A 23,609-nucleotide genomic window follows, 5' to 3' on the forward strand; every position below is an offset into this window, starting at 1 on the left:
TGGAAAAGACTTACATAAACTCACCATGACATGCAAATGTGACTTTAGCTGTTGAAGTTATCTGGTTCTGGGATTTCTCTTAAAGCTAACATACTCTTCAGTGTTTGCTTAAAATGCCTCTCATATAGAGAAGCATCTCTTGTTCCTAGCAGCAGAAAAGGAATGAGAGCTTTACCGGTGTGCCACAAACAAGGTGCTATTGTATCTTGATATACTTGGCTAATCCAGGGCCTGAGATCTAGCCTGCCTCAATTCTCCTCCTTGCTCCCCAGTCTGTACACTCTGCTTTTATTGTGGTGTCATTATTCTGTGAAGTTGCGAGCTCCCTGATAAGTTGGCGCATATGATATATGACACTATATACTGTGCTTTGAATTGATAGAGAGCAGATTTAAATCAGATATAAGGAAGAAATTCTTATATATGAGGATGGGGAGGCCCTGGCACAAGTTGCCCAGAGGAGCTGTGGCTGCCCCATCCCTGGAAGTGTTCAAAGCCAGGTTGGACGGGGTTTGGAGCGACCTGGGCTAGTGGAAGGTGTCCCTGCCCATGGCAGGGGGTTGAAACGAGATGGTCTTTAAGGTCCTTTTCAACCCAAACCATTCTATGCTGAGGGACTGTGTGTTCTTCCTTTGGGAACTAATCTATACTTGACTGCACTTAGGAAGAGGGGATTGATTTCTGCTCTATAGCAGGGCATGTCTGGATCTGAGAATTAGTCAATACTTAGAAACAGTTAAATCAGTGGCTGAGGAAGTGAATGCTCAGAGTTGGTGGAATGAACCTCATCTGCAAACTTCTCTGTCAAGGCTGCCTCCCAGCTTTTCCACATGAAGCTGCTTTTACAGATGTTTGTCATTCAAGGGTTGTTCTTGATGATCTCAGAAGTTTTTTCCAACCTGGTTGATTCTATGATTTTATGATTTGAAGTTGTGGACAAGGGTCCTGAGCAACATCATGTAATGTAAAAGCCAGCTCAGATTTCAGCTTTAGCTTGTACTTAGATGTTTTTTTGAGATCTCTTCAAACACAGAGTATTCTATTATTGTAAGTTTCTCCTGAAATATTTTACAGCATTTACAACAAGATTTATAAAATGCAATTAAATATAAAGGAAAGAAAAGGTAAACATACTTCATGTATAATCAACTGCAAGCCTAGAAACAGCAGCACACTGTTCTTGAACAGATAGTGACAGCATGAAAAGTCTTAGCAAAATTTCTAGGACATAAAAATACTAATTTTTTCAGCAAAGTCAGTGTACAGGTATAAATGGAGCAAACATGATATCAAAAAGATACAGTACGGTACAATACGACTTGATATTTCATAAAAAGTTTATGATTTTTGGGGAAGCTTTAAATAAATACGGTAGACTTTCTTAAACAGTTGGAAGTTCTTTCTCTGACTATGCAGAGTACCTCCACTTGCAAATCCCACTTCGCAAGCAATATGTTCCTGTGTTTAATGGAGTAAGTTGAAAGAGAAAAATATATTTGGCCAATCACAGAAGTGTTATTCTATTTCTTCCTTTTCTGTAGCTGGATAATTTATAGTCACTGAAGATCTGTATTTATACCTCCAGTTTTGTTCTATGTGATGAAAGAGGCGATCTCAAGTTGTAAATGGTTTACAACAGTCTAACAGTTTGGAGGTTGACCATGAATTTTTCAGATTCCTCATCTGAAGTAGCTCTCTTCAAATATGGGTAAAACTGTTAAATGCTACTAACATTTAACTAAATGTTACTAACATTTGCTTATAAATTACAACTTTTTGGTGTTTTTCTTTGAGACCGGAAGATTATGTTTGTGTGACCTCTTGAGCTGCTTTTGAACTCAAAAATTCAGAGCAATATCAGTGAATGTGAAGGATCTGTTTGAATGTCTTCTTGAAATTCTGGTTACAAAGAGGATACAGGAATGGATTTAAGGTGGAGTTCACATAGCCGAGCCATACAGTGACCATATGTAATTTTGAAAACTGTTCATGGTCATGAAATGCTATTACCATAAATGACACAAAATAGGGAATCCAGCACAGCATGAAGGCTGCCATTATGACCCCTAACTGCTTTGCTGCTTTCCTCTCCCTGTTCCCATGCAGTCCTTGAATGTTCCCTTTGGAATGGGTATGGAGACTTTGCCAGGTTTTCCTCAGGTAAGTCAGTCCTCTGAAATCCCTGTTCTCAGTCTTTTCCTGAGCCCCGCAGGCTCTTTCCGAGTTAGGGTTGGAGTTCTCTCCACATGGTACCACCTCAGGGAAAGTCTGGTTGTCTGATGCAACACTTGAGTCACTGTCTTGTGAGCAGGGCTCCTTCTCGTTTGCATTCTCTTTCATTGCACACATGTAGTTCTTTCCTGCTTTATCCAGGCCTCGCTCAGACTGGGCAGTGCTGAGAGGAAAACACCTCCATTGAAAGACTTTCCCATTACTCTTGCCATCAAATGCCTTTGAAGATGTGTCAGGATTACTGAAATGAAGTTCTGCCTCCACATTTTTGGGCTGTGGGGAGCTTTGCTTGTCTTTGGGCGGGGTGTTCTCATTTAAGATGTGCTTTTGGAGGCAAACATTTTGCTCGTCCTTCATCTTGCTACGCTGTATGAAGTTTTTATCTGAGGAAGACCCATCTGATCCATTGATGAGCTCTCGGTGTTGGCAGTGTTTTCGAACAGCTCTGAATATTTTATAGTAGAACCACAACATCAAGATGGAGGGTAGGTAGAAGTTGACAATGGCCGTCAACACTTTGAACCAGGTGACCTCAGAGAATTCCGTTTCACACTTGTTTTTCTTTACTTTCCTTTCCCCATTATTAGCAAAAACGTGCCATCCTAGGATTGGAATGACCCACATGAAAGAGAGCAACCAGATCCCCAAAATCATGAGCGATGCTCTCATTTTTGTTCGGTACTTGAGATATTTCAGTGGTTGCTGAACTGACCGGTAACGGTCAATGCACAATATGAAGAGGTTGAAAATGGAGGCAGTGCTGGCCACATAATCCATGGACAGCCAGAACAAACAGGCTGGTAAGCCCAGAGGCCACACTGGACTTAAAAGATAGACAATATTCAGGGGCATGACAGCTGCACCAACTATAAGATCTGCAATAGATAGGCTGACAATGTATAAATTGCCAACTGTCTGCAGCTTCTTCTCAGTTTTCACAGCACATAGTACTAATATATTCATGACAATAGTGATCAGTGAAATGCTTCCCAGGGAAAGGCCTAGAAGAGCTGAGTGAGGGTTAGTTGAGTTATCTGTTGTGTTTTTTGACATCTTTTTCATAGGCCCACAGAATGAAAATCAGGGCCAATGTCCAGGCCTTGGAAAGTCACTCTTGGTTTACACTTTTGGATGAAAATGTGTTGGATTGCTTTGTGATTTTTATTTCCAGAACTAGGGAAAGGAAAAGAAACGTGCTTAATCACTGTAGTACTAAAATAAAATAAAATAATAAAGCTTATCTGTGCTTCACCTTATCACTGCCCCTTTTAGGGCTTTCCTAAGTAATGAATTTTTACAACATTTTACATATAGGTTTCACAGATTTCACAGAATATTCTGAGTTGGAAGGGACCCACAAGGTAATAAAAGATGTGTTCTGTGAAAAGTAATGAAGCAAGCTCCACTAACCAATCCAAAATGGTTTGCAGAGGTGTTTCATAGGACTTCATATATTTCCGACCCCAGAATCTGGAGAAGAAATTTCAGTCCTCACTGGTTTAACTCATTATATCTCATTAAATAGCTGATCAGAAACCAGAACATAAACTACATACCGGCAAACCAATTTAAAGTGGTAGTAAAAAACATATTAACGTGTTTTGTACTAAAAAATTTAAACAAACCAGTGATTTACAACCTACATCTAATAGTTTGAGAAGACAGCAGTTGGCAGCCAGTAGGCAATCATTCAAATTATGGGTAATGAGTAATCTATTCCTACACAATTTAGGCTTACACTGATTTCAAACATTTAAAGATGCTATTCTTATTTTAAATCAAGTGCAAAATAATAGGACTTTTTAGGATTATTAAGAATCTACTTCCCAACTGCTAACTTCATGCATTGATCCAAAGTCCAAAAAATGACTAATAATATTTTATGTCTTGGAGCATATGGTCAATTGACAAAATTCTATCTTCAGGACATAGAAGAAAAATGTCTGTGAGGGTGATACACATTTTGTGCCATTTTATAGAGCTTGTCTGAGTTTATGTTCTGGTAAATCTCTTAAACGAATGAGGAAAGAAACAGATTGTAAAGATATTAGCCCAAAGTTTTTACACAACTAGCACTGAGATATATATGGGATTTCTCATCCTCAAAGTTCTAAACAAGGTCTAAACAATACAATGCAATAGATTATTCAGTGATCAATGTTTCATATTGAAATTCAATAATTCAGTATTTCATGCTAACTTTATCTTTCTTATTCCAGAAATCAGATTTGAAGCTAAAATGTTTGTGTGCTTTCTTACAAGAGGTCAAATCCCTTCTTCCTTAGGCTTTACTTACAAATGTCTGGTGTTGACATGTGTCCTTGGAAGCAGGAGCATCCATAGGCAGAGGAAATAGGGACACCATGGGGTGTGAGCTTGATAGCTGTGCTCTGGTATTTTGTATCCTGTATATTCCATACAGCCCTCAGGTTCTGTCATGTACAAGTCCTCAGTGGCAGCCTGGCACAGATGTCAGCAGATCAGAGGCCTCAAGCATCTCCTGTGTGAGAATGAGAACAGAAATGACTCCTTGGATTTTAAACCAGTATGTCTGGTGATGGAAAATTGTTATATCCCACTCTGTCCTTTCCACAGCTAAACACTGTAACTTCCCCGCTGGGTGTAAGTGTACAGGACGTGGTCAGGTCAAGGAATTATGTTAATTGCTTCAGGACCCCATAAAGAAATTACTGATCTTCACGTATTTTCATTTAAATCTATGGTAAAATAAAGGTAGAGAAGGCAACTTCAACTGAGTCTTCAACATTAAAAATAACAGCAAAGAAAGTTATCTGGTTAGACATCTCTCCTTTGTTATTTATGAACTGTATATGGAATATATATGCATATGGGGTTGGACTGGACAACCTTCAGAGATGCCTTCCAACCCTAACAATTCTGTGCTTTTGTGAACAAAACATAGAGCAGAATTCAGTAAATTTTGTTGACCGCTTCCCAGACTTTCTCCTTAGCACTGCTGTGGTGAGATAAGGTAGGATTTAGAAAGCAACTTGCAGAACTTGATCTGGAGTTGTGCTCCAAAGAAGGCATGAAGGTCAAGTTTTCAACTCACACTCCCCTTCTATTAAAATGTCTTTTATTAAATTACAAAGCTTGATTACTCTTCTGTTTTGGAAGAGCTTACACAAGCTATAAGAATCCAAAAATTATGTCAGGAGATGAAAATAATTTGAAAATGCTAAGAACAAGAAAAATTCAGGGTAATGCACTTGCTCTTTAAAAAATACACATGCTAAGTGGTACTTCATGTTTATAATAATTCTGTCTTATAATGTAATTTTCATCACAGTATCATTTGAGCAATTCATAGTCCCTCATGTATCTTATCTTCTCAGCTTTTTAGAGAGCTGGCCATGTACTATTAAATTTTAAAGTGAAATTGAGGAACAGCTTGATCTGGCAAACATCATACATCTAAAACCAGCAAATGTCCTGACTACTTACTGATTTTTTCTGTTTAGACTTTTTTTGGTCTGTACTCCTTCAGACACCCTAGACAAGCAATGAAGACTTTGAAATTAGGGTTTTTTTTAAACTTCAATGCAGTGCAAGCAACCTAGTCTGACTTTGATCTTCTGACATCTTCCATTGGAAGGATAGGTTTAATATGGCTGGAGTGGGACTATACCCAGTAAAAAACACCTACTGAAATGAGCTTGCAAGAACCATTTGCCCTAGTCTAGAGTGAGTAGATCTGAAGCTGGATTAGGATATGAAAGTTTTACAGTAACACTATATTTTCCCTGTTGAACAATTTGTGGAGATGATCTTTTACAACCCTGACTTTGGGAGTATTCTCCCACCAAAGACAGTACTTTAAGGCTCTGAGAGATTTAGGTTTTGGAGTGTGTTGATAAGAAAGAAGCCACTAAAGACATAACTGGAGGAGGGTCTCCATACCTTCGTCATGGAAGTTATATACCAGCACATACTTCTGAATCCTTTAGTTTAATTTGAAGCCAAACTGTACCTCTGAATCCATTAAAAAGTTGTACCAAGGGATTGAATTGGGCACAAAATACTTAAAGTAGAGCAGAAATGCAATGTTGCCCTTGTATGATCTAGTCTTTGCAACTGCCTCTTTGCATTTCCTAGCACATGACACCATGTGCTGCTGCTGTTTCTGCCTTAGATTTTTCAGATTGTGTGAAATTCTCCTTAAATTCTGCTAGGTATTTAGCAGCATATCGGACATACCGTAGTCCCACACTCATGTGTGTACATGAAAAATAATCTGGTGTCCTTCCTGAGTCTTCTGGGGTCCAAAGAAGGCTTCCAACGCAGGAGTCTGTACGTCTTGCACACATCAGTGTCTGTACCCTTTCAACAAGGAGTTAGTTACAGAGGGCCCACATCTCCCTTTTCTACACAGACCAGCAAAACAGAGCAAGAGAAATGAGTCAGGTTCCCCTCAGAAGTGAAGGTGACTGCACACAAAATAGCATGCAGTGAAGTTCCTTCTATTTGCAGAAATGTTATGTTACTACTCAGTGCCCTCCAATACCACACTGTATTCAGAGCCTTTGCCCTCTCTTGCCCGCTAAGCTTACATTGAACTGCTACATTTGTCACTCTTTGTTGGAATTAGTACATTTTGCCACACCATTTTGTCCAGTGGAAGCTAATTAGAAAGCAATAAGCCTTTCTCCATTCCATACTATGAAATTCACCACTCACCTCTTCGTGCTCTAAGGAAGATTGTAATCTACAAATTTCCTTCTGAAATTTCCTCCCATCACCATTAGTAGTGATGGTACCACACATCATCAGCAGTTAGTCGTGGTGGCAGCCCTGTGATTTGCAATAGCAGTTCCTTGCTCTTCCTTGAGGCACACACCATTTTGCAGTGTTTGTAAGCTGCTTGTGGTATATGTACCCCTGTTCAGGAGCTACTGGTTTAATTCCTTATCTGTAACTCAGTTCCCAGTAGAGGAACAGTAATGATACTGAATAAATGGGTTTTAATGTTTGAAGAGTTACACCAAGACAAAGTTCACTAATACTAAATAGATTTTAAAGAAAACAGTCAGTCTAAGGTCTTGGATTGCTTTTTGGAATTTCTGAATCCTGACCTCACCATGAAATGCCTCTCTAATTTTTACAGTCTGTAAAGAGCTTTTTCTAGAAGGAAAACCAGTAATCATGATTTGTTTGTTATTTTATCACAGTTATAAGGAACAAGAATCTACTGGGAGATGCTAAGTGGATGCCTTACTGGCTCATTAGTGCAGGTGCAATCTATTAAGCCCTGAATAAGTGGGAGTAAGTTTCTAGAAACAGATGCCAGCATATCTCTTATGGATGAGTTTTTAAGAAACTACAGCTCCAAAAGGAAAGGGCTGGGCTAGAGCAGAATGTTTGTTCATCGGACTAAGTTCAAGTTAGAAGCTAAAATTTTATTTCAGATGACCTGTCTTCATTATGTTATACTCGAGAAACCCATTTGTTTCTAGTGATTTGTTTTAATTATTCTTTAGGTGTTGAAAGTTTTAACATGCTACAGGTTTGATTAATTTCCCTTTCAAAGACTCATTTATTTCTCTGTAAGGAAACATTCCCTATTCAATGCCTGACAATATTCAAGGAATATTTTTGATAAAAAGTGGATGAAAAACCTTGATAACCTGCCTGCTGTTCCCACTGTCTCAGTCCAGGGAGGACACAAGTTTGTTGTTTTGGGTTTTGGTTGTTTGATTGGTTTTTTTCCTCAGAAAAGTGTCTTCCACTATCAAAGGAAACACTGAATTTCATCTGTCCTTGAGTTGTCTCTCCTAGGTAGTCTGAAATGAAAAGATACGTAATCTGAAGCTTTAGTGTCTGACCAGTCGAAGTTTGTCAGTCCTGCTGGATTGTCCTCTTCCCCTCAGATACCTATTTTAAAGGGCAGTGAGGGTTATAAATAAATCTCTTACTATGTGAACAAACAAGCCAGTCTGACTTATAAATACTTTCATTCCTTGTTTTTATTATGACTCTTCCTTTGTGAGGAGAAACTCCTTAACAACAGATTTGGGCATCTAACTGTCTAGTTTTGCATTAACTTGCATTGTGTGCATTTGGTGGCAGAGAATTTTCAGTCGTTCTTGAAGTAAATGCTGTCTTGGGGAATAAATGAGGCCAGAACTAATGTAGCAGGTGTACTGAAATCTACTTTACAGACTAGACTGCAGAGAAAATTGCTGTCTGAGTTGTTGGCTTTGAGATCTACATGCTGATTTAGGAGCTGGATGCTCCACAAAATGATGCAGGCCTTCAGCGTGCCAGTGGTGACTGGGAAAGGTATTCTTCCTGGGCAGGGGAAGGGCAAAGGGGAAGGGCAGGGGAAGGGCTGCTTCTGAAGCCTTCTCCACACTTTCACTTTCAAGGAGACTCGATGGTCCAATGCTGTAATTGATGCACTTTTTATCCCTCCTTATTCTGTCACTTGTCTAAAAAATATTTTCAATAGGCTGTGTAGATTCAGAGCAAGAACAAAGTAGAATAGAAGAACAGTGTGGTTACATCCACACTCCTAAGACATTTATTCAGTTATCTCTAGGAATACACATTACAAATGATTTTAAAATACTTTAGCTGAAGGCTCCTTGAATTAATTTATCCAGCTGTTCTGAGTGTGCAGTGCACTGTGAATGGTCCTCTCATGCCTAGAGCAGTGAACAGGGGACTGCTTAATTCAGTGTTACAAAAGGGCTAGAACAAATTCAGCATGTCTGCCCTTCTACATAGGAGCTATTTAACTTGGTTGTGGTCTGTTCTGTGATATTAAATTTACCCTTATTTCTCTAACTTGGATGGTGATGTTCTAAGCACAACAAGCAGACCTTGTGAACATCAAAAAGATGGAATGCAGAGCCTATTGTGAAGGAGACTTGACATTTCTGAGTTACTTTATGAAGTCTTTCAAGGAGAAAAAAGTATTTATTATTATAAAACTATGATACACTGAATTTGTAACTGGCTTATGTAGGGTTATTTTCTTTTCAGTCCAGCGATTCTACTGTGCTATCACACTTTTTTTTTTAATTGGTATATTTGGATATTAGGGTACAGGCTGTCAGGATTACAGACAAATACTTCTGCTTTTATTTAATTGAGGAAATATTACATGGAGGTTTTTAAAGTGAAGCATAATTCAAAGAGCAAGAAAACATTTGTGGTGGCTGAAAATTTAGAAAATATAAGTGGAAGCTCAGCTTCAGGCTTGGCTTGATTATATTTGATATTTTCAGGTTATAGCTGTTATAGAATCACAGCAGTTGCTTCTACAGCCTCATGCAGTGATCAGATTGGCAGATTACATGCTACTCTTAACACAGATTTTGCTGATTGCTGATCTTTAGGCTTTTATTTGGGTGAGGAGCCTGGTTCAGTAGGAAAGAAACTGGTTAGTTTTAGCTATCTGCCAGCAAAAACTGTAGACCTCCAGAGCCTTCTGCAAGTTTTAGCATGAAGATCACAAATCAATATAGCCATGCTATCCTTATTTGTATGCATGGATCCCAAGGCCTGTGAACTTTGTGAGGAAATTGAGTACTTGAATCTGAGGCACCACTGAGCTCAACTCTTGATCAAGATGCTGTACTGTGTCTGCTTGTGAAAATACTGTTCTCTGTCAGAAATAACCATCTCCCCTGGTGTGCTGACCTTCCCCCCATTTCCCTCTTACTGGTGTACTGTTCACTGCATTGGATTAAGAATACTGTACTGTATCCCATCTTTAATCATCTCTCTGCTTTGCAGTCTGATATTCTTGAGTAACTACTAAGGGTATGTGATGCTGTTGGATTTCAGGGGAATGGGGAGCAGGGAAGGAAAAACAGCTTTGAATTTTGTGCAGTGAGAACAAACATGCTCATTTTACCACTGTCTCAGTTTAACGAGACAGAATCTGCTAAGGAGGGTGGGATAAGAGAAAAAACCAAGCTCCTCCCTCTGGGTAATTATAACTTTGAAATTAAGAGGCTCCAGTCGAAAAGGTGTGGAAAAGAAAATAACAGCTCTTTACTAAAAAAATGTAGGTAACAGAACAAAAACCCCTAAAACTATTCCTGGTTCTGTCAATCACAATTTTTTCCCTGTGGATACATGTGGGAGGTACTTTCTAGTAGGTCAGGTCGCTGCTCATAGGATACTGGTACTGCACTCACTCTCATTGACTTCCCTTTTTCTCTCTCCTTCAGCTCTTGTACTTGGGCTGCTAGAGCACAGGTGGGTTTCCTGTTCTACCATCTCACGTCTTCTCTGTGGTCCTCTAGGACTTCCACAACTTGGTTTGTGAGGTCTGTCTGCTCTCTCTAGCTGGGGGGCATCTGGTTTGCACTGGTGCCTTATGTGATGCCTTTAGGTCCATCTGTTTTTTTCTTATTTTCCTAATTTTTATAAGCTTTATAAGTAGTTATATAGTAGAAGTAGATTTTAAAAGCAGCAACCCTTATTCACTCACCCTTTAGCACAGTAGCTTACACATTCCCCTACGCCATTACCTGTGGTGGGGGAAAAACAGTTTTCTCCCTGAAGTTATAAAATGGTAAACCTCCAGGGGGTGGTGACCCTTGGGGTTTGAGCCAATGAGCACTTCTGCAAAATATAAACATATCACAAGCAGACTGGAAGAGAAGGTGATGTTGAGGTAGTGGTAGTTGTAGTTGTTGTTGGAGAGAAGTAGCCATGTTGTAGAGCCACGAGGAGCAGGGGCAGGAGCCCCTCTGGGGACTTGGAACTGTGCTAAACTGGGCTAAGTATCTGTAGCTATGAGCTGGGGAAAAATTTCTCCACCGTAAGCAGCAGGAGCAGCAGCAAAAACAGCACTGACCGAGGAGAAGTGGCAGAGAGCCAAGAGATACGGGAGAAGCAGCAGAAGCTGGCATGCAGCCAGAGAAGACACAGAGATCTCTGATGGAGAGAGAGAGAGAGAGTTTGGGTAAGAACTGAAAAACCAACTCCCCAAACTCCTTGGAGACCCCTCCTAGAGAGAGAGGAGGGGTGGTGGACTCCCACCTGAGAGGAGTCCTAAAATGCAGCACCAGAGAGACAGAGAGGAGCTGAGAAGCTCAAAGCATCCCAGAGCTGGACGGAGACGCAGAATGGAATGCAGAGGAGGGCTTCGCCCCCCCCCCCCGCTGCTCTGAGACAGGGCACAGGAACTCTGCAAAGGGGGCTTGAATCCCCTGAAGATAAGGACCGTTGCGAAGGCTTCTGCACTTCAGTGATATGACGTGGTGAAGCGACCTTTGTCCGGGTGAACGCAGCCCATGGAAGATAAGACCCTCGCTTGGAGTCGAAGGGCCGAGGGGCTTGGAGATGCCCTCGTGTGTACTGGCAGAGATCCAGCTACAGCTGCTGCAAGGAAGAGAGCCTGCTGCCCTAGAGACACTGCTGCTCTGAGAGTGGAAAGGATCTCTTCCTTCTTCCCTCCTGGACTTTTATTTGGAAGGGAGAAGTGATTTGATCCATTGTAAATACTGCTTTATCATAGTAGAGATAGTTAAGATTGTATATGATCTATTATACTATTTATTTTGTACAGTCATTGTAATATATTCCCTTCTCCCCATTTTGAGTCTTGTGTGGTGTCTGGAAAACCCATCTCACACTGGGTTGAGATGTGGGAGGGGGGCTAGAACTAGGGAATTGGATTTTAGGCCTCTCAAACCATGACACATCCCATTCAATGCTCCCACATCAATATCCCCTGAATTCCAGTAGAAAATGTTTAGTCTCTCTTTAAGAGTAGGCCCATTTTGTTTAGAGAACACTTGTACCCTGGCCTGAACCGCAAGAGTACAGTCAAGAACTGGGTGACTGTGTACCCTTTGTGCTCTGAAGAAGATGAAGATGATGAAGAAGTGGTCTTGAAAAGCCCCCAGCCTCAATTCCCCAGGGGCGGGACAGGGGTGGACCAGGGCAAAAGCCAGTGGGTGGACAAAACCTGGGATTGGACAGACAATATTATAAATTGTAACATCTGTACAGAGGGGCGGGGGCGTGCATCTTGTTACTTAATTAAATCCTTTTCTTGTCTCATCTCCAATTAAATTGCTTTGGAGTTTTTTTTCCTCAGCTCCTGCAGCCAAGACATGGAAACAGTCCACCTCAATCTCCTCTCTCAGTTTTTTCTGTCCATCCTTCACCTGTGTAGTTAGTGTCTTGAGGCCCTCAATCAATGTCTCTGCACTGGAGATACGGGCCTGTAACGGGCCATTGATCATGCTGTCATACATCTGAAGTTTATTTATTATAGAGCTCATTGGCTCTCAGTTTTCCCGAGCCTGCAATGATGTCAGGTAGCCGGCATGTGCACACGGCCCTGTGCGTGTGAGGCTCCACCACCTCTGTGGTGTGCACCTAACTCTGTCAGGGTCATTGATGGGTTGCCCATCCCTTCCAAAAAGGACCTCTAACAGTGCCAGTTCCCTCAGGTGCAGGATCCCCTCCTCTATGGTCTTCCAGCCCTTTGAATAATGGTGCTCCTGCAAGGGTTCTCTGTAAATGAACCTCTCCCTCACACCGGTCAGAAGTCATGCCCAGAGAGAAAGGGACTTTGATTCTCTCGCAAACACCTCCTCGATACCCACACCCTAGGCAACAGACCTCAAGAACCTCGCTTTCACTGCCATCAAGGTTTATGGCCTCACCCGTAGAGTCCCAAACTCGGATCATCCAGGTCAGAACGGGCTCATTTGAGTGACAAAAAACATCCGCCCATAAGCTCCAGAGGTTGTTATACGACAAGGACTCTGTGATGATCTCTGGCTCGGGGCCTGCTGCCTGTGAGGGTCCTGCTTCCCTGCCATCATCAACTGGGTGAACCGATTTGGTCTTATATTTCTTTTTTTGGATAGGGGCAACCTCCATTGGCTTGGTCTGTTCTTTTCGTTTGGCTGCATCCTGAGTCCCCATGGTATCAGGCATTTTACTCTTGTCTTTTTCTTTTCCCTTGCTGCACAGAAGTGCTGCACCACACCGAGCAGCTTCCGGTAGGGAGTGGCCAAACTCCACATGCAACTGTGAGCTGCCTCTCCATGGGTCTACCACAACCTCTCTCCCTCATAGATTTCATTATTTTCATGGGCTTTAGGAGTTGTTCAAGGGTGAACTTCCATGTTGTTGGAGCAGAAAAGTTCTCTAAGAATTTACCCATATCCTCCCATAACCCATGCCACTAGAGGTTTCCCACCCCTAGGGTGGGGCTCTGGACGCATTCTTGATGATTCCTGGCCCTGGCTTCATATATTAGGTATGCCATAATGGCACAAACTTGCACACAAAGCCCAAAGAGTAAGACATCTCTGACATCTAAAGAGAATTTAACCTTCCCAGAAGCAATTGTAGTGACTCAAAGGAGAAATGGATGAAGGGTTGGGAAAACATACCTCCTTGTGTTTCTCTACAAGGATGGGTGCCTTTATCCTTAAATCCCTAGAGGAAGCAACTTAGGCTAGAGCAGGAGTGCAGCCTTGAGGACATTTCTCAGGAGTCATTTAAAAATACTGTAATAACAATAATATGAAACATTGCGATTAAAACAAAAAAATAAATAAAACCCAAAACTCAAAACAACTGTATAGGCAGTTCTGTTTGCGATTCTATAGCAGTGTGCTTTTGCTGATCTTATACTCTTTCCACGTTAAAACAGCATGTTGTGCTGTTCATGGAGGGGATTCAGTCCCAGAGTTTGATAGGTACTTCCATGGCATGGCTGGGTATTCAGTCACTTCGCAGATTAATTGAGATATTATGTTATACACAGTTATGAATGCACATCACAGCAGGGGAACTCGACAAACTATAACAACCTGTCAAAAGCAAATTATTTCTGTAAAATATGGAAGTTTGTGGTACAAATGGAGCTTTGGTACAAATGCAGCTTCACCCTCAAGCAATGCAAAGTTTGAGGAGTTGTGGTAGTTTGGCCTAGGCCTTCCTTGGTGATCAGTTTGTAACCAAGGAAGTGCCCAGATTTACCCGGTATTCCCTACGATTTTTACGTAAGCTGGGGTATAAGAAGAAGGGAGGAAAGACCTTCGCTCTCTTTCCTTCTGGCAGCTTCGGAGGTGCAGATCTCCCTGTGTTGAGTCTGTCGGGTTGGGGAGTGAGGCCTGGTAAGGCCTTGTTGACCTTGGGAGGCGGAGGCTGCCGGCAGTCACCCCAACGTGACTCTCCCTTGTCCCAAGGAGAGTAGTAAGATATTCTTTGCTAATTCTTTTAGTTGATAGACCTTGCGCTATTGATCGGGATATATATATATTTTATTTTGGTTTTTGTTCTTCCCTTCCCCTTTCCCTTTTCCCTGTGAAATTGTATATATATATATTTCAATTGCATATAACTGTAATATAAGTGTAAATATATTTATATATATTGCTTTAGCTATCTCTCTCGTTTCGGTTTTCTCGGTTGGTTTTTTCCTCTCCCTCTTCTCCCTTGGTTTGGGGTTGGGGGGTGGGACTTCTTGTGGTAAGGTTTGGAGACTTGGCAGGGAGCCAGCTCCAAACCATATCAGGAGTTTATTATTTCAGTTGTGGCTACACAAGGATGATGACTGAAAGTTGTTTGACATGAAGAGCCTAATTTTCTACCTGCTTATGACTTGTCAGTATGGACAAACTGAAATAAAGCTAATCCAACCCAGATATTTAACTTCAGCTCAATCTAACTTTGCATCCTTCCATCCAGTCTTCTGTTTCTGTTCTTGGGCACTGCCAAACACAAGAATTCAATTTCCAAACTTAGACTCACTGTAAGGGCCAGTTCTTGAGCAAAGAGTGATCAAAGAAATACTCCTCTGGAAGTTCTTGCTCTCATTAGTAGTAACCAGAACACCGTCAAAGTTCTTTTCCCTGAGACAAGGGAAAACTTCATTCTGGTTTTGATATTTGCTATGTGTTTCTGTGTTCTGAATTTTACTTTTTTTTGAAATCAAGTTGATTATTTGATCCCCCAGGATGACAAGAAATACAACTTTTACTGTATGGTTCCTATATGATGCTGAGCATATGTGAAACTGGAAGTATATTTTAGGTGTTTGTTACTGTATTCAAAAACCAACCACTAAAGCCAAGAAAGTGATGCTCGAAAGGCATATTCTGGGAGCAGCAGGAATATGTCAGAAGTGGAAACTGAATCCAAAATACAGACGCGTTAGTCTTAGGAAGTGTCGACATAACTAATAATATGCAATATACAGAAAAATATCAAATATTGGCTCAAAAAGGAGAGGTACCTTTACTATGTAAAGGTACCCAAGAAATAAAGCTTAATGTGCATCTAAAATGCTTTCCTGTATAGAGAAATCCTTGTGTGAGCAGAAAATACTGGCAATAGCATCATTTGATTAAAGGAGCATGCATGTCCTAATTAATTGGCATAGGTGAACACACAATTTAGTGCTAAGCAATACTTCTTTCTAAATATGAAGAAGCCATGCCAAGACAGGAAGTTAAACATCCAAACCAAATTCAGTCCCGCAAAGTTCAACTTAGTATTGAGTGGCTTGGAGCTGAAATAGTCTCCTAAAACCTATCTAACTAGTCAAAGGCTAGTGAGTAGTAGTGAAGGGGAAAGGTATTTCTAACAATATTTTCTTCTTTAAAGACTGGTTACCATTTGTGACATTCACTGTTACTATGGGTATACTCTTATCCATAAACAGTTTATCATTAGTACTCCCAGATTTCACATGCTGTTTAAGTCCCTTCAGAATTGTTTTTCCTTGGTGTATTTATGGCACTAATTTCTTTGCATGTTATCTCTTTCTTATTTTTCTTCTCTTTAGCCTAAGTGAACTACAGAGTTATGCAGGCTCACACTGTAGCTACTAATCCATAACATTGTTCTGGGTTCTTAATATTTTTTTTAGGCTGAGAATTGATTGTTTGAGAGCATTATTTTTCAATGCATAATGAAGAACAGAGCATCAGTGTCTTTGATATCTCTGCACTGAGGTTTGTGCTCCAAATCATGTTCTGCTCATTTGAATTTTCATTGTTCCAATGCTGCTGCATATTCAACCGTGTTGTGTAACTCCTGGACACATAAATCAGTAGTTGAAAACCACTTTTTACATGGAAAGCAAAGAGTATGAGCAAGGGTATTTTCCTGTGCGTTTCAATACATCCTGCTGTGTGCCAAGGCTCTCATGGTCTCCTTTTTCAGTCCTCTACTTCAGGTCCCCTGACCTTTACCAGATCTTTCCTGGTATTCCCTCAGGCCTGTCTTCTAGCTGGAGGAGAACTTAAAAACCTGCCTGTATGATTCATATGAGAGCTACAGGAATAGTATCAGAAAAAGTTATTAAACATCCCCTGACAATTCAGTTACTGACAGAGCTTTGGCTAGGGAAACACCACGTATTATTTAAGAAGTAAAAAAAAAAAGTCTGGATGCAATTCATAATCCAGAAAGCCTTAATTTACAGGAATAGAGCTGCAGGCACATAGCTTCTCAGCAGAACCAGTGAATGCAGTAACTTCCATGCTGTTTGTTTAGGAACCCTCTGAAAACAACTTAGGAAATGGAAAAATAAAGAAAAAAACCCTACAGCTGAACAGAGGAGGGTGGGGAAGCCCACAAATGGAGCAGTGAATTCCAGAAGGAGCATATAAAAAAGAAAGCTATCATATTACATTGAATATTATAATCAACTTGAATTTCTTCTTGTTCATGTATCACAGTAGATCTATGTCCTTTGAATCAGTGAATAATGAACATCCAAAAAGCATCCAACAAGCAGCCTAAAAATCTCATCTAACCTGGTAGCAGCCAATATCTGGCTGTATGCAGATATATTATTGCTTTTTCTCTTGATATATAAGAGTTTAAAATGAAACCCTTCTGGAGAATCCTCAGATAAATTGTTTAGTTTTAGCCACTTGAGAGCTGATGTGTTTATTTATTTATTTAAGACTTCTGTTGATGAATGTGTATCATGGACAGCTTTAATCCATGATGTGGAATACCAGGAGCAAAGGGTGATTTAATATTCAGTGTAGAGTAGTAGAATCAATATTAGTAGGCAGAGATCTTGATATCATGTTTTAACTTCCAATAGTGTCTCCTAAACCAGGATAGTCTGAATGTGTAGCTTCAGTATCTTTCAAGTGCTGGATGTATGAAGTGAGACTTGGAAATTTATTGGATGTCTGGGTGTTTCTGTTTTATCCTGGTGTCCTGCTTGATCCCAACCCCCCAGCTTTGTAATGCTGCTGTCTTCTGAGGGCTGAGCTTCATTTTTATATATTAATACTGAACCTTCCTAAGTTTACATTGTTGGTGATATATACATGTATTTAGCAGTATAACAAACTATTTAATTAAACAGTTTTCTAGGTACCATGATGTGTATTTTTTTTTTTTTTAAGTTTGTGCCTTAACCTGAAATTATCAAGAGGTAGATATATAAGTTTTTAACTCTGGCTGGCATTTCTAAAAAAATCTCTGGAAAAATGGGCCTATATTTCATGAGCATTAAAACCAAAAAACCCTGACAGATGATGGACACATTCCAAAGAATATTTTCGCCTTCAAAATGTAATAACAATAATATTGTTATTGTTAATATATGTTAATATATGTAATATGTGTTAATATATGTTAATATATGTCATTCATCATATTGTTAATATATGTCATCCCCTCATAGAAGCTCAGACTTCTATGAAACTCTTCTTCCAGTGGCTCAACTCTCTAGTTTAAGTTGGACTAAATGTTGATTTTTCCATGACAAAAAACAGTCTTATTCCTGTGGTAGTATCTCCCACATATGAATTATTTTTGCACAGAGACAGGGCGGAAATCCCCATCATGACTGCAATCCTAAAGCTCCAGATATGGTATTAATTTTCCCTGCTAGTTTAAACATTATCTGTATCATCTACTTTGTCATCAATGTGATCTCTCAGCAAAATGATATTTAAATGTTATTTAAATCTGCTGTGCTGGAGAAGTCTTATCTTCTTTAGTCCATGACTTGTATGTAAAAAGAGACTTTTGGTGTAGTTGTTAGACCTATGTAATAACTGCTGTAATAGATGAAAAGTCCTTTGTGCTTTGATGTAGTAAACAAAACCATGAGCTGTAAAATCTCTTATAAACAAGGGGAATTTCCCAGTAATGTGGTTCCTTTAAAGCTGAGTAGCCCTTGTGTGCCTTTTCACTGAGGATCTATTCTGTTATTGGAATCCATTATTCCAGCTCACTAAAACAGGACATCTTTCATACAGGGATAGCAAAAATTCTTTAGAATTTGTTTAATTCCACCTTGTGCTACTACTACTTACTGCAACCCTTGATGAACTGTAAAACTAGCTGGCTTTAATGCTTCTGCATCAGAAATGCAGTCAACTTTTAAAAATATAACTCCACCTGTCATTCAAATATAAAGGTCTGTTTCTTTCCAAGTGACTTGGTAAGTCACCACTCACAAATGTAAAAAATAATGTATGTAAACAAGAGTTGTTAGTTCTTTCAGTGTTGAGGCTGATCACTTTGAAATTTCTTTGGGGATTTACCAGAATGAACTTGAATTCAGCTCAAGTGAACTTCTGGTGCTTTGAAGCTATATGAAAGGCTTCATCACAAAAATGCACAAATTAAGAAATCATAGTGGGCCTTGTGCTGTTAATAAAAGTAAACCCTGCTACTGAAAGATTTGGTTTCAGTTCACTTAGATATGTTAATGTACAAATAATTTTTTTGGTCTCTAATTTGGAATGTATATTGAGTTATCAATCTCTTTAAACTTCTGGTAAACTTACCGTAGCAATATTATGAATTCCTTCATATTTTAGCAATAAGCCATTGAATATACATTTTTTTTTCCTTTATAACAATACATATCTGATTTAAATAACCTCCAGCTTTCCTCCAGGCAGCTTTAGTGTTTCTTGTTGAATTAAACAGATGGCTGAGATGCACTGGTGGAGCACAAGGTCCCTTACAGCTAGAGAGCTTGGCACCTTGCAAGTAAACAGTTTAAAAGCAGCTTGTCCAAGAAGCCCGATTCCTCTCCATCATTCCTACCCAGTGTCTGTAAAGGAAAGCCTGGGGAGGCTACTTCAAGAATTGCCTGTGTTATAGGTTTACAGCAGGTTATGTCCGTACTGTAGCCCCCACTCCCGTTGGCCCCCCTCAGATGTGATGGATGGACAAGATCTGTATGGAAATTAATGCATCTATGATTTTTTCCCCACATGCAAAAGCACAGTTCCCTTCAGAAAGGGATGAGGATATTCAGGCATACCTTTCTCTTTATTCAGCCAAGGCACTGTTCGTCCTTAAAACACAGAACCAACCCTTCCCTGGCTTTTTCTCAGCCATGTACTCTTTCATGGAAACTTATCATTTGTCAAAAGAAAAATGCTTAAAATAAGAGTGTAAATATATTTTGCAGGTAGACAGAAACTCACCCTAACCATCTTTATTCAAGTGGTCAATGTGGCCACTAAGTACAATGGAGAATCTGGACCTTATCCATCTGTTTCTCTTCCCTTTCTTTTCCCTTGCACATGAACATCACCTTCATGCTCTGCCCAGGCTCCTCCCTGCTCCTGGGGCAGTAGGCAGGCCTGGGAGCCCTGGAGCAGCTGGGGCTGTTGGGTGCCAGACTAGAGCACCCTTTGGTGCTGCCAGGATTGCAGCTTGGACAAGTGTCGTCTGGGGAAGAAAGGTGGCTGAGCTTCTTAGAGTGTATCGAAGCGCCTTTTGTCTTTTTTCCTTAGCTTCGTTTGCCCCTACGTGGCATCCTTTGCTCGGGGCTAAGCCTGTACACCCGTCTGCTCTTCTGGGCTGTGCTGCCAGCTGGCAGGAACCCGATAAGGAGCAGCCTACTTCTGCAAAGTGTTTTCAGTTAATGCTTGGGAAGCTTCAAACCCGAAGTGTGCTGGTGAGCTGTTTTGCTCTTGCTTGCTTTCTTCCCTCCAGCCCTCCTCCCCGTGCTCAGCGCTATCGCTGCCTGTCTCGGCTGGGACGAGCCGGGACCGAGGAGCCCCCAGCGCTCCCCAAGCCTCCAATCTCCCCTCTCGCTCCCCAGCCGAGGATGCCCCCGCTCCCCTTCACCCCAGCTCTCTCTTCCCTTTGCCCGTCCGCCGTCCACTCACCGGCACAGCGAAGAGGACAGCGGGGGCCGGCTCCCAGGACCTCCGGCAGCTCGAGAAGCCCCGGCCGGGCCGGTGCCGGTCGCTCCCTTCGCCCACCCCGTGCGGTGTCCGCGCCCCCGGCTGGGCAGGGCCGGGGTGGGATGTGATGCCCCGCCCTCTCCCGCCCCTCCGGTGCGGAGCTGGCCGGGACTCCGGGAGCTGCAGAGCGAGTTTCCCCCTTCCCCGATGCAGCGCTGGCGGACTGAGCTCGGCTCTGCGTCCCCGGGCTAACCGGCCGCACACAGCGCTGTCGCTCTGCTCCCTGCGGCTTCTCCCGGCTCAGCTCGGCCGTGAACCCCTGTATTGCAAACCTGTGGGAATCAGAGATTGCTTCCGTCTGCAGCGGGGAAGCCGCCCTGAGGGTGACGTGTTAATTTACCCGGGGAAACACCAGGAGATCAGAAATCGCATCTCGGTTTGTGATCATTTCAGCACCTGATCCAGCCGTAGGGTTGTCACTCTTGTCACTCTTTCTCTGATAATGAGCATGTGTTCTGAAGTAGCTTGGTATGTGTCGTTTCTTTTAGTGGAGCTGCCTTACAAAACTAGTTCAAGACCTGAAAAATCTCAAATACGTAAGACATTATTGCATATGTTAGCTAAACTGATATTTTTGTGACTTCCATGGGTCCAGCACATCTGCTCTGTATTAAAAAAAACACACAGGGTTTGTTGGTTTTTTTTCCAAGGGAAAACAAGTAACTTAACAATTTTCATTTCTGTCTTTAAGATCATGTTTATTTTTGCTTCACATCTAAAAGTGTTTAGAAAAGTGTTGCGCACAACTCTCTGGATTCAAAGGGATTATTTTGTTATGTAAGTCATGAAGAATTCGTGCAATGATGTTTTTGCAAATAGCATTGTTAGGCACTTAGTAACTTCATTGCCTGTGAAACTGGTGAAGAGTAATCATAAACTTTGCACAATTCCTCCCCACCATGAGCAAATAAGAAAATACAGGAAATATCCGTGTTCCGGCTCACTGTCTAGGAGGATAATAAGTGCACCTTATTATCCTTTGACAAAAAGTGCACCTCTATCAGTGAGGAAGTGTTATAGCCATTAACTGCTTCCTTGGTGTTACTAGGGAAATGTTTTTGTTCTTGAATTAAGTGTCCCACTGCAATTATGATAAAACCAACTTCTTAACAGATGTTTGCTTGGGTCTTGTCTTGTGTAGACATTTGGTCCTGCAGGTGGTCAGAGCAATCTTGTGCAAGAACCTTCTCTTTGTCAGTGTTAGGCAGTACCCATAGTGTGCTTGAAGGTGTCAAGAGGATGAAGCCAGGCTCTTGATGGTGCTGAGCAATAAGACAGGAGGCAACAGGCGGAAAATTACACACAGGAAGTTCCACCTGAACATAGGGAAGAACTTCTTTACTCTGTAGGTGACAGAACACTGGAACGCATTGCCCAGAGAGGCTGTGGAGACCCGCTTACTGGACATCTTCCAGAACCTTCTGGACAGAATCCTGTGCCATATGCTCTGGGATGACTCTGCTTAAGCAGGGAGATTGGACCAGATGATCAACTGTGGGCCCTTCCAACTTGAACCATTCTGTGATTCTGTGCTGAGAGGCTTTATACTGGAAAATGTTCTGCAAGAGATGAGCGTCCTTTCTTGCTCATGCCTGTTACACAGTTACTTGAAGAACAACTTCTGTGCTACCAGCTTATGCTTACCCACTACCCACTCAATAATATTCAACTTCACTTCTGCAGCAGTTTCATGCTCAGTCTCCTTTGCTATTATTTTGATCCTTGTGGGTCCCTTCCAACTCAGAATACTCTGTGTAAAATGACCTATTTGCTAAGTGCAAATAGGTTTTAGGTAGACCCTTTAGAAAAACACTGTAACTTTTCATATAACATCAACTTGCAACTGCTCTGTGTGCTTGTTCTTCTTTGGACCTCTTCCATCTAGACAATGTTTTCTGCAAGCACAGCCAGAGATGGTCTGGAAGCCTTAAACCTGTGCTGCAGTGTTACTGTGAGATGTTTCTATCTCCCAGCAAGCAGGTCCTGTTCCAACCAGGATTTAGCTAACCTCCTTTAAAATGTCAGGGACTTTGTGCTGTTGAAGTTAGAATTGGCATTTCTGTTTAGATAGAAAGGACCAAAGTAAATCACAGAATGGGTCAGGTTGGAAGGACCACAGTGGGTCATCTTGTCCAACTTCCCTGCTGAGTCAGGGTCATCCCAGAGCACATGGCACAGGATTGCATCAAGACTGCTAAGGAATATTCCCAGTGAGGGAGACTCCACACCCTCTCTGAGCTCAGTCACTCCCACAGGAAAGAAGTTCTTCCTCATGTTTAGGCGGAACTTTTGTGCATCAGTTCCTGCCCACTGTCTCATGTCCCATTGCTGGGCACCACTGAGCAGAGCCCAGTGCATCTCCTAATCCCTCCCTGCAGACACTGGCAGACATGGATGAGGTCCCCTCTCAGTTGTCTCTGGTCAAGGCTGAGCAGCCCGAGCTCCCTCAGCCTTTCCTTGTAAGGGAGATGCTCCAGTTCCTTCATCATCTCCGTAGGACTCACTCCAGGAGCTCCATGTCTCTCCTGTCCCGAGGAGCCCAGAACTGGACACAGCGCTGCAGACACACTTTACCAGGGCTGAGCAGAGGGTCAGGATCACCTCTCTGCCCTGCTGGCAATGCTCTTCATAATGCACCCCAGGATACCATTGGCCTCCTTGACCCCCAGGATACACTGCTGGCTCAGGGACAGTAACGGTAGATAGTTGGGATGGGGGAGATCCTTCAGGCCTCGTTCAGTCCATTACCTGGAAGGAGTATGCCCTTCCACCCTGCCCCCACCACGTGGCCGGGTGACCCCAAGACGGAGCACTCACCAGAACACCAGGGGAGAGAGGACGAAAGAGAGAGTTAAATGTGGGAGGGGGCTTATATAGCCCTTGGGGACCAATCACAGGTCACAATCAAGGTAAAGGGTTCACAGCCAATAAGGAAGGGGTTAACAAGGGACCAATGGGAGCACCTTGGGACATCTTCCCAGGACACTCTTACCTGAGAGATAAGGGATTTACAGGGGAGGTATAGGGGAAAACGCAGTGGCTCTGTAAAGAGCCCTCTTAACATGAGTTTAAACAACATTAAAAACTTCTGATTCATCAGTCCACCTTTGGCAGGACTCTTTCCAAACATCCATTGCTACAGGACAGCTTGTTGTCCACCAGGATTCTGTGATGGACTGAAAT

At 41.8% G+C, this 23,609-nt stretch overlaps 1 protein-coding gene across 1 annotated transcript; it reads right to left on the reverse strand.

The window, feature by feature from the left end:
- Positions 1-518: 518 nt before the first annotated feature.
- On the reverse strand, positions 519-20,459 carry HRH1 (histamine receptor H1). Its single transcript, XM_027703184.1, has 3 exons — positions 20,349-20,459; positions 4,529-4,732; positions 519-3,405 (listed from the first exon to the last, which is right to left on the reverse strand). Exon 3 carries the CDS (start codon positions 3,292-3,294, stop codon positions 1,858-1,860), a length of 1,437 nt encoding a protein of 478 aa, XP_027558985.1. The 5' UTR covers positions 3,295-3,405; positions 4,529-4,732; positions 20,349-20,459; the 3' UTR covers positions 519-1,857.
- Positions 20,460-23,609: the final 3,150 nt, after the last annotated feature.

The sequence above is a fragment of the Neopelma chrysocephalum genome, unplaced genomic scaffold, assembly GCF_003984885.1.
Source record: "Neopelma chrysocephalum unplaced genomic scaffold, ASM398488v2 Primary Assembly neopelma1_209, whole genome shotgun sequence".
Lineage (NCBI taxonomy): Eukaryota > Metazoa > Chordata > Aves > Passeriformes > Pipridae > Neopelma > Neopelma chrysocephalum.